This window comes from Mustela lutreola, chromosome 1 (genome assembly GCF_030435805.1).
Source record: "Mustela lutreola isolate mMusLut2 chromosome 1, mMusLut2.pri, whole genome shotgun sequence".
Lineage (NCBI taxonomy): Eukaryota > Metazoa > Chordata > Mammalia > Carnivora > Mustelidae > Mustela > Mustela lutreola.
The window spans coordinates 277,167,101-277,185,930 of NC_081290.1; the positions used below are offsets into that span (position 1 = coordinate 277,167,101).

General features: G+C 59.9%; 1 protein-coding gene across 1 annotated transcript; it reads left to right on the top strand.

Annotated features, from left to right (window-relative positions):
• Positions 1–4,033: 4,033 nt before the first annotated feature.
• Positions 4,034–18,391, top strand: RTN4RL2 (reticulon 4 receptor like 2). The gene is made up of 3 exons (XM_059142629.1): positions 4,034–4,441; positions 10,040–10,521; positions 17,036–18,391. The coding sequence occupies exons 1-3, from the start codon at positions 4,411–4,413 to the stop codon at positions 17,783–17,785; spliced, it is 1,263 nt and encodes a 420-aa protein (XP_058998612.1). The 5' UTR covers positions 4,034–4,410; the 3' UTR covers positions 17,786–18,391.
• Positions 18,392–18,830: the final 439 nt, after the last annotated feature.

Here is an 18,830-nt window from a genome sequence, read left to right on the forward strand (position 1 = left end):
GAAAGAGGACGGAGTCCCAGCTGCTCCTTTCCGTGATGGGGGTCCTGACGCCCAGGGAGGAGACAGGTCTGTCCCAGGTTACACAGTGGCCGTGTGGAGGCAGGCTCAGGGGAGAACTGGACTTCGAGTTCAGGCCCAGACAGCACTGACCACACAGGGCAGCCCTGGTCTGTGCCAGGGGAAGGCAGAGTTGTGGTCGGAGACACACACACACGGGATTACAGGAGGTTACAACTAAAAATCAACTCCCAGACCCAGCTCTGCTTCTCAGTACGCATGCACCCTCGGGTCCCCACTTTGCTGTCTCCGCTAGATGCGACATCTGTTTCTGCAGGCCGCTGTGAGGCTGAAAGAGAAAATCAATAGTAATATTATTAGGGTTTGTTGAGCACAGGGTCAGTACTCTGTTAGGTTCTTTCTCCTTTTATCTCATTGAATCCTCAGATCCCCCCGTGAGTTGGGAACCAGTATTGCCCTCCTCCTATCTTCTGGATGAGAAACCCAGGGCTTAGAACAGCTGAACACCTCTCCCAAGGTCATGGAGCTAGCCAACCGAGGGAGCTGCAGAGCCAGGGCAGGAACCTGCCGACACCCGCACTCTTGACCACTGAGCCACCCCCACCTCACCTGCTGCCAAGTGTCCTACACGATGACTTTGCCAAGTAGATGTCAAAAAGGGTCAGGGAAATTTCACGGACTCCCTGGGTGGGGTCTCCCAGAGGAAAGAGGAGCCCTGGCGCCACAGTGAGAGTAAGAGTGATGTTAATAAGCGGGAAATCATAGAGGAAGCCACGCCTTGACTAATCTGTGCCAATATCCTGTCTCTTCTCCATGACCTCCTTTCCAAAGCCCACTGTTTTCCACACAACGGATCCCTCCCCTTCTCAGGGGAAATCCATCCAGCCCACCAGCCCAGTTCCAAAGAGCTCTGGCTTCCCTTGGGGCTGCCGATCCGCCTATCGCCACCAGAGGGCAGGACAGCTCTGTGGCCAGTACTCTTGAGGACCCAGCAGCCCCAAAGACTGGCCAAGTGTCCAGCCTAGCAGGGATGGACCCAGATGCCCTATGACACAGCCATCCATTACATCTTGCCATCAGCTTACTGGCTGAGATGTCAAAACATCTAACTGCGGAAGAAAAACTCATGTTCACACGTGATGTCTGATTCTCCTGGGGCAAAGATCTTAAAGAACCTCCCTAAGGACAGTAAGAACAATAGTTAACCACCACAGAGAGGGGTCAGAACTTCATTTCCCTAAGCATTTTCTCAAATCTGGAGTGACTGGAGAGTTACTGAAGCCTGAGGAATATGTCCCCACTGTACAGATGAAAAGACTGAAGCAACGGACGGAACAGGGAATGATTTACTTAGGGTCACCTGGAGAACGCTGGTCTTCAGACCCCGGGGAGAGCTGCTTCCAATTCCCTGCCACCCCTGCGGGATGGGGGCAGGGGTTGATGCAGGTATGGATAGGGAGAGGAACAGGGGTCAGCATGCTCTACAGGGAAGACCAAGGCATTGTGGTATTTCCCGTAAAGCATCCACCCACCCTCCCACCACCCACCCCCCATCCATCTATGCATCCATCCACCCAAAAGGGTTCATTGAGCAATTGCTGGGGACACAAAGATGGATGAGAGGAGTTTCCTGCCCTCAAAAAGCTGGCAGTCTAGTAGGGGAAAGTAGTGAGTCAGCAGATAATTATAGGAAACCCCGTGCAAGCCTGTACAATGGGATAGGAGCAGAGGGGTCTGTGACCCTCTGGGGTACACTCAATTTGGAGCTGTCCTCTGGGGCTCCCAAGGCCTCGGATTATTGGCAGGGGCATCCCTTCTCTGCATCTCACCCCCGGATGGGGGATCCCGTCTCAGCTTTGGGAGCTGGCCTGTGTCCGGGGCCCGGGGTCCCCCCCACCACCCCTCTCAGAAGATCGCGGGCCCAGGGAACCGATGACAGCACACCTGAGTCAGCCCGCCGCCCACCCGCCCCTCAGCGTCTGTCTCCGCATCTTGTGATATTTCGCTCCCCGGGAGCCAGCCCCACTGCGCTCCGGAGGCAGCTCGGCAAACAAACCCAGCGACAGATTGTGCCGCGGCTCATTCCGGGGAAGGACGCCAAATCCCACCCTGCTACCCCCAACACTCCCTCCCCGCCGCCCCCTCCAGGCCCTCCTCCCAGGCGCGGGGCCTCGGCAGGGTGGGGTCCCAGTAAACGCTGGGGCCCGTTCCTGCCTTCGAGGGGTGGGAGGGGGACCGGAGCCCCAGGGACGCGGCTCTCCGCTCCGACCTCTCCCGAGCAGGAGAGGCGCGGCAGAGGACATTAGGGGCGGACCGAGCCCTGGAAGGGCAGACGATGCACCAGCAGGGGGCGCCTGAGCGTCAAGGGGCAAGAAGGCCGGGAGCCTGCGGGAGAAATGGGGTGGGGTGGGGTGGGGGTGAGGCGGGGAGGGAGACACACACCGGGAAAGAGACAAGAGACGCAGAGATGTAGAGTCCGAGAGGCAGAGAGCCACAGGACGGAACGGAGGCGACAGGGACACGGAGGGACAGTGAGAGAGAGAGACAGGTGCATCAAGATAGGAAATGACAGGGAGAGGCGAGGGGAAGGAGGGGAGGGGGGGGGAGAACGGGGCGGGAGGTGGAACGGATAGACGGAGACTACAAATATGAATAAGGGTGGGGGAAGAAAGTGAGAGAAATCGAACGAGAGCCAGAGAAGCATGAGCGACCACGAGTGCAGCAGAGAATGAATGGGAAACAGGAACCGGCATTTATACAGCGCCGACTGTCTGCGCGGTGCCGGGATGGACTCAGGCACCGACAGGGCAGGAGGAACCAGAGAGCGAGGCAACGGGGCTAGGGTTTGCTTCTCAGTGCTCCCGGGAGCGGCCGCCCGGGGCTCTCGCGCTTCCTCGGGTGAGGCCGCGCGCAGATGGCCCCGGCCTGGGCTGCACGCGCCGCTCCCGCAGCTCCAGCCCCGCGGGTGCCGCAAGGCCGCGGTCCCCCAGGGCTCTGCGCCTGTCCGGAGCCGCGGCGGCTCTGGGGGCCGGATGCCGGGCGCCCCGGGCTGGGTCTCGGCCGGGGTCACCGTCACCGCCGCCTTTGTAAGGAGACGCTTAGGTCACGAATCGTTTGGTATCGCCTCGAACGCGGCCGCGAGAGGCAGGAGGGACCCCGACGAGATCAGAATGCACCCCTCTTTTGGAGGAAGAAGAAGCTCGAGTGAAATCAACGGTCTCCTCCCCACGCGGGAGATGAGATAGTCCCTTCAGGACACATCACACATACAGATAAAAATGCACACACTCGCGCTCACACCCAAACTTGCACCCGCTCACCAGGGCGTTAAGGGGCACACGCACACACCCGGGCACATATCCCCGTGCCACCATCCCAAGCTCACTCGCGCCAAACTCTCGAACACCTCACGGTTCCCACCCGTGCAGACGCGCACGCTGGTGGGCACTCAGCGGCTTACCCATTCCCACACTCGCGTGCCCTCCCCCCTTCCGCGGGCCCATTTAAAAGGTCGCGCGCAAGCACTCTAGAGTCACACCTGCACAAGGGTCCTTGTGCGCGCGTGCACGCTCATAGGCACTCAGCCTTGCACACGCAAACTCTTGCATATTCTATTCTTAGAGTCGCGCACACTCTGGGCTTGGGGTCTGGGAACGGAAGGAAAGGTGGAATCTAGGGGAGAGAAACGGTGGAGGCCCGGACATTGGCGCCGGGGACGCGGCAGGAGGGGGAGGTGACCCGGGAGCCCATCTCCTCCAGGAAAGTTGGGAGGGGGAACTGGCCAAGTCCGCGGAGCTCCCTCACACTACTGCACCGCCTCCCCCACCGCCCCCAGGAGAGGATTTCTCTCGAAGCGTGGCTCCGCGAAGGCGATCGAACAACGTCCTCCGGGTTCCCCAAGGAGGGGAGGGGGCCGGGATGGAGGGGGCTAGAGAGCCGCTCCCGCCTCCTAGTGGCCAGGAGAGGGTTAAGCCGGCTAGCTAGGAAGCGAGGGAGGAGCCAGCGAGTGCGGGAAGGAGTGGGGGTGGTTGGGAAGAGCATCCTCGCTGTCCCCACTCTCCCTCGGCGAGCAGCCGGGGCGCACGGACCGACGGACTGACGGACTCGCGCGCTGCCTGCACTGCTGGGGGGGCGCCGGCACCGGGCGTCGACGGCTAGCTCCAGCCCTCCCAGCCCCGTCGCGCCCCGCCCCGTCCCGTCGGGGCCGATGGCTCCTCCCGAGGCCCGCAGCCCGGGGGGCGCAGGATAGAGCGCCGCGGCCCGGCCACACAGCCTGGGGACTCCCGGGCCCTCCCGGAGACCCGCGGAGTCCCCGCCGTCCGTCCGGCGGGCTCAGGGAGCGAGTGGGAGCGCCCTCCCCCCGCCGCCCCCTCCCCCGAGCGTCGAGACAAGATGCTGCCCGGGCTCGGGCGCCTGCTGCAAGGTAGGGACCCCAGCCCGCTGGTGGGCGGAGGGCAACCAGGGGAGGGGAGCCGGGTGCCCCCTCCCCCAGGGCGCGAGGGTGGGGCCGCTGTGGGGGTGGGGGGTTGCCTGGGGAGGGGGGAGAGGTTAGCCTGGGGCCCCGCCCCCGCGCCCAGGGATGCGGGCTGGAGGAGCGCACCGGGCTCGCAGCCTGCTGGGAGGTGCGGGTAGCTCGTGACGGAGGGGAGGACGCTGGAGCAGGCGGACCCGGCCCGGGCTCCACCTGCTCCGGGGGACGCTGAGGACTCTGGCCGGCTGGGGAAGCGCCGACTCAGCAACTCCTCGTGCCCCGTGCCTCAGCACTTTCCAGTCACCTGGGAAGGCAGAGGGTGTTGGTAGGGGGCTGGCTGAGAGGATAGGAGGCTCGGAGGGAAATCCAAACGGCCCTGCCTAGTAAGACAGATGGAGGGCGCTAGAAAGGGGGATAGTTCCATGGACTGAGTGACAGACTAGGGTGTGGACCAGAGATTGGGGGTGGGGTGAGGAAGGGGTCATAGAGAGGGGTGGGGAGCAAGAAGCAGTGGATGATGGAGAAAGTGGCTAGAGGACGGAGAAAGACAGAGGAGGAAGAAAGTGAAGGTTAGACGGGAAAAGCATGGAGGGAAACGGGACGCCCGTGAGGACAGACCAGATGCCCAGAGGGGTGGAGAGAAGGTGAGGGAGAGGAACCCAGAATCCGGAAGGCAGGGTGGGTAATGGGATAGAGGAGAGGAGGGCTGGGGCTCTGGGGACTGGGGAGGAAAGGGGAGTGGGAAGAACGAAGCCTAAAACCCAGAGAGGGACGCGGCTGGCGGATAGAACTGGGGTGTCAGGAGCCAGGAAGGGGGTCAAGGATGAGCGCTAGGGTTGGCGACAGGGAACCGCAGAGGGGAGACAGGCTGGGGCAGATGAGGATGGGAGCTGGGAAGGAAGGAAGGAAGAGGAGGAGGAAGACAAGATGGGAGAGAGAGAGGCACCAGGGGGGTGCTGCCCAGGGATGAGACAAAGAGGCTTCTGGTAACCACTTCCACGTGGGAAGCCCTCCATTCCCAAAGCGCCTGCTTGTCACCTCCCTCCTCTCAGGGAGCGGTCGCTGGGCCAGCCTGGGGGGCTCTGAGCTCTGGGCCTTGGGGGCGGCTGTGAGGGGGGAAAAGGTGAGGACATTCGAGTGGGCTGGCAGCCTCCAAGGCTGGGCACCCCGGCTGGCTGCATGCTGCCATTTATAGCTCTGGGCCCCATCGTCGTCGGATCTTGCCACCGCTACCACGGTGGCTGCTTATTTTGGGGTGTTACATTCTGGCAGAGTGAGAAGCTGTTTGCAGCAGCTCTAAACCTCCGTCACCGCACCAGTGCTTCCCCAGGCCCCTGCGTCACCAGTGTCGCCACCACCTCCATTCTGCTCCAGGCTCCCACCTCCTCAGCCCCTGCCCCCTCAGCAGCTGCCTGCCAGGCCCTAGCCCTTCCCCAGCCTTTTGGGTGTGGAGCTGTTGCTGCTCATCTGGGACCCCGTGTCCTTCCTTCAGAGCCAGGGCCCTTGACTCCCCTTCCAGGGAGCACCTTTCCCAGGGGCCCCTCGGCCCAGCAGAGCAGCACCCTGGCACCTGCCCTCCGCCCGGAGTCCACCTGCCTCCTCCCCAAGCTCCTTCTTTCACCAGAGCCTGTGGACTAAAAGGTGGCTCCTGGAGTGAGAACCTTGCTTCTGAGCCTTGGGACTGCAGGCTGATTGTCCAGAGTCCTTGACAATGGTCCTTTGGTGAATGGATACTTTTTGGCTCTGGGCACCTCAGCCTTCCGGGATCGATACCTTATTCTGGCCTCTCTCCACTCCGTCCGTAGGTCAATCCTAGCCACATCTCCTGGACACTGGTCATTCCTTTTTGACTCCCAAACAGGCTGTCCCTTAGAGCAGCCACAAGCTGAAGCCCAGAAGAAAAAAGTTGCCCAGAGTCTGGGTCCCTTCTTTGCTCCTCCATCTCCACAACAGCCTCATGGATGGCCCAGCCCCGTGCACCTGCGTGCACTTTCTGTCTCCCTTTACCTCAAGGGCAGTGATTGTCACACTCAGTGTGGTTTCTGTGGATGATGTGAGGTCTCCCAGAGAAAGGTCAGAGAGTCTCTTCTGACATGGACTGGTCTGGTTCCACCGGATACTAGCTGCACGACCTGAGGCATCTCTATGCTTGAGCTTCCCTCGCCTGGGCTGCAGATTGGAGTCAATAATATTACTCCATGGGCTTACACTCTGTTATACTCTCTGCGGAAGGCCGTGGAGTAAGACAAAGTCTGGCACACAGTAGGTGCTTCGCGACAGAGGGCTTCGGCCCATGCTTGCTCTGCGCTCCCCTCTGCGGCTCTAGCCATCACCTGCTGACTTTAGAAAAAAGGAAGAGGAGGAAAGAGAGAGGATGGGGTGAGCCAAGAGCGGGGGGAGGCTGTCACAGGGGCTCTCCTCAGCCTGTAGAAGGAGGAAGCAGCAAAATGAAGGCTTCGAGAAAGATGCTGAAGGCAGACTGTCAGAGATCCGGATCAGGAGGCCTGAGCTGCTTCCTCGGAAACTGACCCTTCCCCTCTCCAGCCCTTAGCGGTTCTGCCTGTGAAATAAGATGGGGGTTTGCCCTTGAAGGCCATGGATGTATCCCCCCACCCTTCCGGCTCCAACACTTTGCATCTTGCCCTGGTCTTTGCCAGGGAGTCACAAGATGGGGGCTGGGAGTGGACATGTGGTCCTCAGGGAGACAGAAAAGACAAGGCCTGGAGGGAAGGAGTGATGGTGAGGAGCCGTGGGCAGCAGGGGGCGGAGAAGGAAAAGGGCACACGCCGGGCAGGGACTAAGGGCGGAGGAGGGAGAGAGTGGCATGGCTCACCAGCCCCCACTGCCTCTGCCCAGCAGCGCTCCAGCCAGGCCTGGGGGCAGAGAAACCCAGAGCCCCCCATCTTCCCCTCCTTCTCGCCTCCAGTGAGAGCCGCAGCCTGAATTATGGATGAGGCTCCTTGGGTTACAGCTGCTTTGCACGGCAGAGAGGGCCAGAAATGGCAACAGAGTCACTGTTACGCAGCAGCTGTCACGGAGGGGCCCCCTGCTCAGGGCCCCTCCTCAAAGAGCCTGTAGGGAACACCATCTCGGACGTGGGGCAGTGGGCCCCGGTGGGCGTAGATGTGGGGACCAGCCAGAGGGGGCGTGGGGAAAGAGGAGAGGAGCCCGCTGCTGTGGGCAAGCAGAGAGCCAAAGAGTTGCAAGTCAACCCCCATAGGCTTGGGCCCCAGGCTGGAAGGGACCCGGGGGCCAGGGAGTGGCCCCAGAATCTGGAGAGCTCCGGAACCACACGTCCTTCCCGCTGTCCCTTCTGGGGTACCAGTCAGCCCTAGAGGCTGGGGCAAAGAGCTCCGTAATCCTCTGGAGGGCTGCTGGCCTTTAGAGCTCACACTCTCGTGAGCTTTGTGGATTAAGGATCAGAAAAGGATTTGACTTCCTCTGGTGTCAAGTCCTCAGAGAAGCAAGCTCAGAGGGTGACTGCTACAGAGAAGTGTCCTGGCCAGGCATCAGGAGAATCCTTTCTGGTCCTTGCCCAATCAATCAGTCACTTTGCTGTGTGACCTTGGGCAAGCTCCTTGCCCTCTCTGAGCCTCATGTCCCTTGCATAGAACAAGAACTGGAAACACATGGAGGACCTTTCCAGCTCTGAAATTTCCCGTTCTAAGGCCCAAACCTCAGGCCTCACGAAACCCACCCAGGGTTCCCTGCTGCACTCCCGCTCCCCACCTCTGCCTGGTTCAGAGGAAGGGGTGAGAGACGTGCCCCTCCACCCCACGTGGCTCTGAGAAAAACTCGGGAGGAGAAAGTAATCGTGAAACGCCGCACGGGGGAGGGGTGAGAAGGGCCGAGAAATGCGGAGGTGGTGTGAAGGAACGGAACAGCAGCCGCTGTGTCACTGAGTTATTACATCACACCCAGCCTACACACGCACGGGGCCGCACTCACACACACGCGGAGGACAGCGGGCACACGCTCGCGCCGCAGGGCACGAGGAGGGGCCCGGTCAGAGCTGGGGCGGCGCCCAGAGCAAGGAGTGGGAATACCACACACACCAGGCAAGGGGTGTCCCCCCCAACAACCCAGGGAGAAGGCACAGCAGGGTATCTGTGCTGTCCATGCCACACTCAGACCGGCGGTGCCATGAGCACCCAGCGGCTCAGCAGCACTCACACCCGTCCCTACAATCATACATTCGTGTATAAGCACACACACACATTCACACACAGCCACCTCTGGAGTGCAAGGACCACTCAGAGCCACAGACCCTCCGTCCTTCCTCTGGAGTCTCTGAAACCCACAGAGCCTCAGGATCTCGGGTCCGGGGTCCAAGGACCTGTCTCCCGCCCCTCCCCCTGCCCTCATGGGGCTAACACATTCCTTGAAGCAGAAGGTTCTCATCAGTGTGTGCCCAGGGAATCACTGCCCGGTTTATGGGGTGTCGGCTTCCCTTTCCCCAGGCAAATTTGCCAGGAGAAAATCCCAGGATTCATCTGGAAATCATGATAAAGGGCAGAGGGCAAGCTAGATCCAGCTCGGAAGCTCATCAGCTGCAGAAGGCCGGGGACAGGGATGGTTGGGGGGGGTCCTGCACCCGTACCATAGCGCAGGGATACAGGGGCCTAGCCACAACCCTTTAGCCCCAGGCTCTTGGGGCTCCCTGGGCCTGCTTCTCCATCTGTATCATAAGGAAGCTGAACTATTTCCATCATCCAAAAGTTACTTTGAAAAACATATTATTTTTAAGTGACTTTGATGACTTTGAATGAGGAGAGCCTGTGGTGTGAAATGCAGATTCCCAGGCTGTCACCCCAGAAATTCTGATTCTGCCTGCTTCCCAGGACCACCTGCCTGATTCTGTTGCAGGTGTCTGCTGGCCCAGTTAGAACTGACCCCTGGTCCCCCAGGGCCCTTCCAGCCTGGACAGGCCCTGGTTCTTCCAAGATGAAAGCCGCTGGAAGATGAGGGGCAAGGCTGCAGGCATGGGGGGTTTCGGCAAGGCCGGACACCGGGGCAACCTGAGGGCCATTTTTCACAAGCCTTAGATTCACGAAGATTCTCAATTTAGTTCCAGCCGTTCTCAAATGGGGGCGATTCGCCCCCCAGGGGACATCTGGCAATGTCTGGAGACATTTAGGTTATCATAACCTGGGGGCAGGTGTTGCTCGCACCTAGTGGGCAGAGGATCGGGATGCTGCTAAACATCCTAAATAAGACATCTTACAGGGCTGCCCGGTAGAAGCAAGAACCATCAGGGGCCGACCGTCCGGAGCCGGAGAGCCCTGGCAGTTACATGGGCAAACCTTGCTTTCCACAGTGTCCTCTTGGCATTTCTTTATTTTTTAATAGACCAGGAGCCTCAAAACTCAGCCACGGGTCAGGGACTCTTGCGTCCCTGAGGGTTGCACTCAGAACCCCTCTCCCCCAGGAGCGCTGCTGCCCTTAGGGGTGTGTGGGCAGGCCCCTGGCTGGCAGGCCTGGCCGCGGGGGGCCGGGGGGGGGCGTTGAGGGAGGGGTTGCCCAGAACCACCCGGCCTCCCTCTCCCACAGGTCCCGCCTCGGCCTGCCTCCTGCTGATGCTCCTGGCCCTGCCCCCAGCGGCCCCCAGCTGCCCCATGCTCTGCACCTGCTACTCGTCCCCGCCCACCGTGAGCTGCCAGGCCAACAACTTCTCCTCTGTGCCGCTGTCCCTGCCGCCCAGCACGCAGCGACTCTTCCTGCAGAACAACCTCATCCGTACGCTGCGGCCCGGCACCTTCGGGCCCAACCTGCTCACCCTGTGGCTTTTCTCCAACAACCTCTCCACCATCTACCCGGGCACCTTCCGCCACCTGCAGGCCCTGGAGGAGCTGGACCTCGGCGACAACCGGCACCTGCGCTCTCTGGAGCCCGACACCTTCCAGGGCCTGGAGCGGCTGCAGTCCCTGCACCTGTACCGCTGCCAGCTCAGCAGCCTGCCCGGCAACATCTTCCGCGGCCTGGTCAGCCTGCAGTACCTCTACCTCCAGGAGAACAGCCTGCTCCACCTCCAGGTGAGCCAGCTCCGGGCATGTCTGCTGGGGCCGCCCTGCCCTCCCCCGGACCCTGGGCTCCTCTGCCCCAGGGCGCAGGGGGACCCCCTTTCTGCCAAAGCTTCTCCAGTTCCCCGCCCCTTTCCTGAGTTTCTGTTCCTCTCACTCTCACTAGGGGCTTTTATTTTCTCTCCTTATATCTTATATCTTATATCTCCTTATATCTTCCAGTCTATGCCTGTTTGGGTCCCTCGCTGCCTCTCTCCCTAACTCTCCAACCCCCCATCTGTCTCCCTCTGCCCGTCCGTCTGTCTGTCTATTCCTTTCTGTCCCTCTCTGCCTCTCTCACTGACTTGCCTCCCCCATCTGTCTTCTTCTGCCTCTTCTGTCTGTCTCCCTTCACACGCCCACTCTGCACACTCCCCCATGTCTGTCTGGGTGTATGTACGAGTCTCTGTCCCTCGTTTGCCTTCGGGGGACTCTGCCTTTCCCCAGGCACCCAGCCTGGAGGCCTTGGAGGCTGCCTTTCTCACCCACCCCTACGCCCTCCCACATCACGTCACGGGGAGGAGGAGCAAGAGGGCAGAGCCCTTGTAATTATGCCCCACGGAAGGTTCCACCTCTCTCCAGCTCACTGGGTATTGGGACAAGGGGGAGTCCTAATCTTCCAGATTCCCCCAAACCTGGCGTCCCCGCGCAAGGGAAGAAGGAAAAGAAAAGGGTGAAGAGCGGTTAAGTAGCTGGAAAATGGATGCTCTGGAAACGGAAGGAATAACAGTAATTGCTATTTATTGTTATTGTCATTGATCTAAATATTGTTTATTGTTGTTGTTATGCTGACTGTTTGACAGCCAGATCCTCCCGTTCTATTTACTCAGGAAGCAATCACACACCCTCCAAACCACTCTGGAAGAAATTCCTCCCTGGGCTACCCAGCCTCTGTCTGGAAGGGGGCAAGGACCTCTAAATTCTTCCCGTCCCCCTGCCCCGTAAGCCTGGAAGGCCCTTGCTCCTCCCCACCCTGGGTCTGGAGCCTGCCTGGTTTCACCAATATGCTGATGTGCACATCAGGTCAGTGCCGATGACGCGGGCAGTAGTAGCCTGACCAGTGTTTGAAGTACCCACTACGCGCGAGGCACTAGGGAGACAGCAGGGAGCTAAACAGACAAAGCTCCTTGCCTTCCGAGATAACATTCTGGGGCGGGGGGGGGGGGGGGAGAGACAAGAAGAAAAATGCAGACCCCGCTGGAGGAGTCTGCCATGGCCACGATTACTGCCTAAACAATGGTTATTGTAGCAACCACTACTACTTAGGAGGCACACTGTGTGTCTGGCCCTGTGCTAAGGACTATACAGGCATCGACTCTGGTATCATTTACAAGCACGTGGCAAATTTCAACCTTCCTGAGCCACAGTCTTCCCATCTGTAAAACAGGGGCAGCGACAGCCCCCCATCTCCTAGGGGTTTTATAAGCATTCAGTGCATGAATAATTTGTAAAGCACTTAGAATAGTGCTTGGCATGCGGTAAGCACTATGTAAATGCTTGTTAAAATACTATTTTAAAAAGAGAAACAAGCCTCATTTAACATTGGCCTTGGTGAAACAGCCCGTCTTGGACCCGATCCTGGAGATTTGGGTCATCTTCATGGAGGATACTGAGGCCACGAGCGGGTCCCAGAATACTCCCTCCCTTTCCTTTTCCTAAATTTGCCTCGCACCTCAGCGTTTACAAAGTATATTCAGCCTCCTCATCTCACGTCTTCCTCCCTGTTGGAGGTTGTCTCCTTACAGACAAGGAAGCAAGGATGCGGCGGCCCGGGGCCCCAAAGATTTTGTAGACAGCAGGCCTCGACGCATCAGTTCTCTTAAACCACTGTCCGTGTGACTGGGGGTTTCGCGTCTCATGGCGAAAATCGCCTGGTTGTAGGGGACCGTTAGGGGCAGCAGGGACACAGAATGGAAGGAAGTTCCTGGGGCCACACAACCCATTAGTGCCCATGGTGCTGCAGCCTCTGGCGTCTGATGACATTTTAGGAATGTCCGTCCCTCAGACCCCTCCCCCAGGCTCCGTCCAGCAGGGCAGGAAGGACAGCGGTGTGGGCTGGGCTCTGAAAGGACATGCTTTGGAGCCTGCCCAACCGAGGTTCAAACCCTGGCTGCTGTATGTGTTCGGACAAATCACTCGACCTCTCCATCTTCATGTCCTCGTTTGTAAAATGGTGACCAAGGTAGTACCTGACATTTACCTAAGACGCTCTGTGAGGCTGAAAATTTAGCCCAGAGACCCCTGCACACGGGTGGCTATCATGGTCCTATTCCTGCTCGTAGCTGGACAGTAACTCCTACTGACACTCTGACCTCTTTACCAACACACATTAGTTGTTCAGGAGGATGGATCTGGGGCCAGAGTGCCTGAGTTTGAATCCCTGCTCCGCTGTTTTTCGACTTACTTAACTTGAGGCAAGTTGCCTCCCCATTCTGAACCCCAGTTTCCTTATCTTTAAAATGGGAAAGATAAAAACAAGATCTTCCACAAGGAATGGCTACGAAAAGCCAATGAGTTTGTGTCTGTAAAGCACGTAGGTCAGTGCAGAATAAATCGGTCAGGACGACCGGACCTTCCGTCTCTCAGGCCTGGGCTCAAGCAGGGTCTGGGCCACGGAGACCTTGGGTGGGCGCGGGAGGGCGGGGGTCCTTCTGAAAGGGGAAGTGCTGTCTTGTACCCCGTGGTGTGAATGGTCGGTGGGGGTGGGAGGGGCCCTCAGGGCCTCAGGGGAAGGGAGCATCTCTGCACCAGCCCCTGCAGGGAGGAGAAAGAGCTGCCTCTGCCAGGAGACTGCCTAGGGAAAGAACCAGGCCCGGAGATGGTACCGGCAGGTGAGGGGAGCCCAGAGAGGGGAGCTTTGGAGGGGGCGAGGCGCCACAGCTTTTCAGAAACAGGAAGGTGGAGGTGGGGTAGGGCGGAGTTTCTCATGAACTGTCTGTTGTAGACCAGGCGGCCGTACCAGGGGGCGTTCCTTCATCAGCGTATGGAGCGCCAGAGCGCAGTCTCCATGCCAGGTGGCGTTCTGGGTGCCAGGGCTTCAAGAGTGAGCAGGAGCAGCGTCTCTGCCCTCCTAGAGCTTATTTCCTATGACTAGAACCAGGTGACAGAGACACAGTTCTCTCCTTCACTCATGACAGCCCGTATGGTGCATAAGGGCTGTCTTCGCAGGCAGGCAGAGCTGGGTGTGAATCCCAGGCCCACCTCTGGCTTGCCCTGTGGCTCCGGGCGTTCCTTCGCCTCTCTGAGCCTCCACGGACCCATCCATAAAGCGGAGAAAACGACCTGCACTTCAGAGGCGCGTTGTGAGGGTTAAAGTCGATGCTGCCTGAAAAGGGCTCAGCGATGTGTGTGGTTCAGAGCAAGCATCATTTCCTCCACCGCCGAGGACACTGAGCCTCGGTGAGGTCCAGGCAACCGGTGTGAGGTCACCCGGACATTTAGGAGCGCAGCCTAGAACCGGCCTGGGTCTGGCTGACTCCGGAGTTCGCGCCTGCATTCCAGCACATGGAGCTGTTGGACCCTGGGCAAGTCATTTGCCTTCTGGGGGCCTTCCTCTCCTGTTCTCCGGAAGGGACACAATAATATTATCAGCCTCGTGGGGCTGGGATGATTCAATTACTATGTGGGGTCTGGGCAGCACAGAGCTTGGCACCCAGCGCCGGCTCTGACGCCGACGATGACGGTGACACCTGGCAGAGATTGGTGAGCCCTGTGAGTGGGGGTGCCTGGCACGGAGCAGACACTCAATACGGCTTTGCTGAATGAATGAGATACACTCCAGGACTCACTTACTCATAAATATCAGATGAGGCTAGATCTTAATGATCAACGCTCTCAAGTCCCTTGCTTCATAGATGAAGAGACCTGAGGCTCAGAGAGGTTGTGGAGCTGCCCAAGGTCACACAGCCCAGCAGCTGGTGCCAGAGACTGGAGCCGGGAGGGTCGAAGGAGGCAAGGTGAAGAGCAGGATGCTGGATGCTCTGGGGCCTGGAGGGGAGGCGTCGGGGAGGGCAGGGATCCGGCGTTGAGATTCCAAGTGGATGCAGAGAGCTGTGAACCGACCTGCAGGGAAGTGAGGGAAATGTGGTTTTCGAAATGGAAGTGGATGACTTTAGCAGCCGCTCTCAGCCCAGGGCGGGCGGGCGGGGGGGAGGGGGGGGCCACAGGGTGGGGAGGGCGAGGGCTGTGACAGTCAAGAGCTTATTAATGCACAGAGAATGTTTTAATGGGGAGAGAGGAAGGCCCGCATTTGAGAGCTGCAGCCCAGGAAGTGACCCGGCATCTGGCAACCACCGGGACGAAGGGAGGGGTAAGGACCCTGATGGAGGCTCAGCGAGGGGGAGGGCCAGGACATTCGCAAGAGGGAAGAGGGGGAAGTAGAAGAGTTGAGATCAAGGGATTCTGTCACCATCAAATTGGGGCTGTGGATCAAAGGCGTCTGAATTTCTGGGGTGTCTGGTCTTCGGTCTTCCCTTCCTGACCTCAGGAAGTCCCAAGAGTGCTGGTGACCTCTGCTTCTACCCCCCCCCCCACCACCCCTTGTTGATCCTGACCGGGTATCTCTGGGTGTCCTACCTTGGCTGACACTCCATAAAAAAGGAAAACCCTAACAAGGTGTCTGAGTGGAAGGGTTTCAGAGCGTACTCCCTGGGGGCCAGGAAGAGAAGGACAAGCTGGGACAGGCTGAGGCCACAGGCGTGGAGAGAACCACTGCGCCGGACACAGGGTGGGGGCAGCAGGGGGCAGAGAACGCTGGTGTCAGAGACAGTCGAGAGGGTTGAGGGGACGGATCTCAATGTGGCCAAGAGGAGGGTTCTTGGCAGGCTCAGTTCCTGCAGCGGAGAGGGCGGAAGGCAGACGGGAGGGGGCGAGAAAAGCAGGAGCACAGGAAGGTGGAGGCTGTGGGTGTGGGCTGGGAGTCAACGCCCTTCCCCCACCTGCAAGCCTGCCTCCGGGCTCCTAGGTGGGAAGGGCGGGATCATCCCCCAGCCAGGAAAGGGTGGGAAACAGCACCCAGGGGTGTGCAGGCTTCAGTGCCGCGATGCTCTCATCCCTAAGAACCAGGCCTTCTGGGCTTGCTCACCACAGGGGTATCTTCCACAGAGGGGAGGACCTCGGTACGGGGGCTCTGGGCCCCTTTCTGGCAAGCCCTTGGTCTCTCTGGGTCTCAGTGCTCTCCTCTATAAAAAGCGGCTGGACCAGTGGACCCGGAAGCACTATTCGAGTCAGGCTGACCACCACCAAGCTGGTGAGCTGGTTAAGGGACAGAATCCAGCTCCCTGCCCCCAGGAAGCATACCTACACCTGTTCCCGCACCCCCATTCATTCTGGATCACCGTCCAGGATCCGTCCAACACTAACAAGGCCTGATTCTGGGACGCCCCAACCCCCGGCAGGCAGGTGGGACAGCCCTTGAAGGGGGCCAGTGATGGAGGGCATCAAACAGCAGGCTTCTTTCCCCTCCCCCCTCCCTCTGGTGGGTGTCGCTGACACCTGGTCCCTTTAATAGACTGTGGAAGTAGAACAGCAGAACTTTTGAGCCCCAGGAAACTCCTCTGTTAGAGGAACAGGATTGGACCTAACTGTAACCAAGACCCTACCGTCACCATAACCGCTTTTTATTGATGGTGGTCTCTGTGCCCACCCAGGCTGTATCCTTCCAGCATGATCCCACGGATCCCTCCCTCGGCCCTCTGCAGCCAGGAGGAGGGCACGCTGGATCGGAAGCCCCGGGCTCTCACTACTGAGCCTGTGGGCTTCACTGGACCGAATCCCAATGTGCCAGGCACTGTGCCCAGCGCCTCACCCATCTGCTTTTTGTGTGGATTGTCTCCCTTAATCCTCAGCACCAACGCAGGAGGACGTACACTCATTCCCATTTTATAGATGAGGAAACCGGCTTAGAGAGATTACTGGCTTGGCCAAGTTAACAACAGCCGCCAACCCACTAATGCCTATCTCATGGAAATCTTGTTCTCAGTCACCTAATACATGTTGCTTCATTTAATCTGCCCACCTTACAGGTGAAGAGACTGAGTCAGAGATACGGAGACTTGCCTAGAGTGGCACAGTCTGGACGGAGAGATCCAGGATTCGAAGTCAGGAAGTCTGGGCATAAGCAAGCCGGGGGTTCTCATTCTCCAGGTGTGGCCCCCTAAGGAACAGCATCAGCACCGCCTGGGAACAGATTGTGTGGCTACACCGCAGACCTGCTCGATCAGAAACTCGGAGTTGAGGGGCTGTGCACAGCACGCCGGGCTCTGCAGGGCATTCAAAGTACTAACGTTTAAGAACTACTGGCCTCAACTACATTGTTTCCCCCACATTAACTTCTCAACAGGTTAGGGGAGGCAGGATTCGAACCCAGAACCGTCCGAATCAAAAAGTCGAACCCTTTGCGTTCCACCACGATGCTCTCCCTCTTTCCCTTCCTCCCCACGTGCCTCTAAGGACCACTCTCTTCTTCTCTCCCCAACCCCCACCCCAGGATGACCTGTTCGCGGACCTGGCCAACCTGAGCCATCTCTTCCTCCACGGGAACCGCCTGCGGCTGCTCACGGAGCACGTGTTCCGCGGCCTGGGCAGCCTGGACCGGCTGCTGCTGCACGGGAACCGGCTGCAGGGCGTGCACCGCGCGGCCTTCCGCGGCCTCAGCCGCCTCACCATCCTCTACCTGTTCAACAACAGCCTGGCTTCGCTGCCCGGCGAGGCGCTGGCCGACCTGCCGTCGCTCGAGTTCCTGCGGCTCAACGCCAACCCCTGGGCGTGCGACTGCCGCGCGCGGCCGCTCTGGGCCTGGTTCCAGCGCGCGCGCGTGTCCAGCTCCGACGTGACCTGCGCCACCCCCCCGGAGCGCCAGGGCCGCGACCTGCGCACCCTCCGCGAAGCCGACTTCCAGGCGTGCCCGCCCGCGGCGCCCACGCGGCCCGGCAGCCGCGCGCGCGGCAACAGCTCGTCCAACCACCTGTACGGCGTGGCCGAGGCAGGGGCGCCGCCCGCCGACCCCTCCACCCTCTACCGAGACCTGCCCGCCGAAGACCCGCGGGGGCGCCAGGGCGGGGACGCGCCCACGGAGGACGACTACTGGGGGGGCTACGGAGGCGAGGACCAGCGGGGGGAGCAGACGTGCCCGGGCGCGGCCTGCCAGGCGCCCCCGGACTCCCGCGGCCCCGCGCTCTCGGCCGGGCTGCCCACCCCTCTGCTTTGCCTCCTGCTCCTGGCGCCCCACCACCTCTGACTGCGGTGCTGAGACGGAAGAGGCCTGTGTGTCCCCCTCCCCCCACCCACCCCCAGCGGCGGCTCGGCCCGCCCCCGGCCCGCCCCCGCTCTCCAACCCCCCACCCACCCACCCACCCACCCCGGGCCTCTGCAGCCTTCCTCTCCCCTCCCGAGGGACGGACCGGCCGCTTCTCCCTGCCTCCGGGGCTGCAGGCTCAGGACTGGGTTGCGCCCGGTGGCTCAGCCCTGTTCTCCCCAACTCCGGCCATTAACTCTTTGCCACCCCAAGGCTGGGGTGGGGCACCCCAGGCAGCCGCCGACCCCTTCTCCCAGCGCCCACCGAGGGGCTTTGTCTGCAGAGCATCGCCCACCAGCAGAGCCTTTGGAAGCTCCCGGGAAGGGAGCCCCGCCTAGGAGCCCTTTGGAGGGATGCCTCAGTTGGGGCCAGGCTAACCCTAGGCCCCCGCTTCTCCTAGCCTCCCTCAACCTCCCGACACTGGAGGAATACTTTTCTCCTAAGTCTACCCGGGACACTTTTTAGGGTGCCTGGAGGGAACTTTCCTCTCCACGGTGGCCCCTGTGTGGTGAAGATCAACAGAAGTTGTTTGGGGAAAAAAAAAAAAAATTTATTAAAAAATTCTATTATTTTATCTTCTTCTGTAAGATTTGTTGGCTCAGGACCCCAAAGGTGGGAGGAGGGCTTAGAACCATCAGAGCCATGAGAACTAGCAGGCTCAGGGCCAAGAGGGTTAGAGAAAGAGGATACCTCCCAGGCAACCAAAGTGCTTCTTGTTGCCTGGAGTGCTGCTCCCCCACGATGAGAAGCTGAAGACTGAGGAAGAGGAGTGACCCTGGAGTCCCAAGTAGGCCAGGTGAACTCTGACAGCCAAGAGTGGGTGCTGATACCACCTCGCTTCCCATTGGTCGGGGAGAAGCAGCTACAGACCACCCTGAGTTTCCTGGCACCTGAGGAGCTGAGGCTGGAGAAGGCCTGGTTAATGGCTCCCTCCCAGGCCCTGTTCCTTCCGGAAGGAAGAGCATTTTCCATCTTACCCTTCAAGGAG

Bases quoted from the DNA above. Each gene is read 5' to 3' on its own strand.
- RTN4RL2 (XM_059142629.1), top strand. From the start codon at position 4,411: ATGCTGCCCGGGCTCGGGCGCCTGCTGCAAG. The intron at 4,442-10,039 runs GTAGGGACCCCA...CCTCTCCCACAG, and splicing joins GCTCGGGCGCCTGCTGCAAG to GTCCCGCCTCGGCCTGCCTC. The intron at 10,522-17,035 runs GTGAGCCAGCTC...CCCCCACCCCAG, and splicing joins ACAGCCTGCTCCACCTCCAG to GATGACCTGTTCGCGGACCT.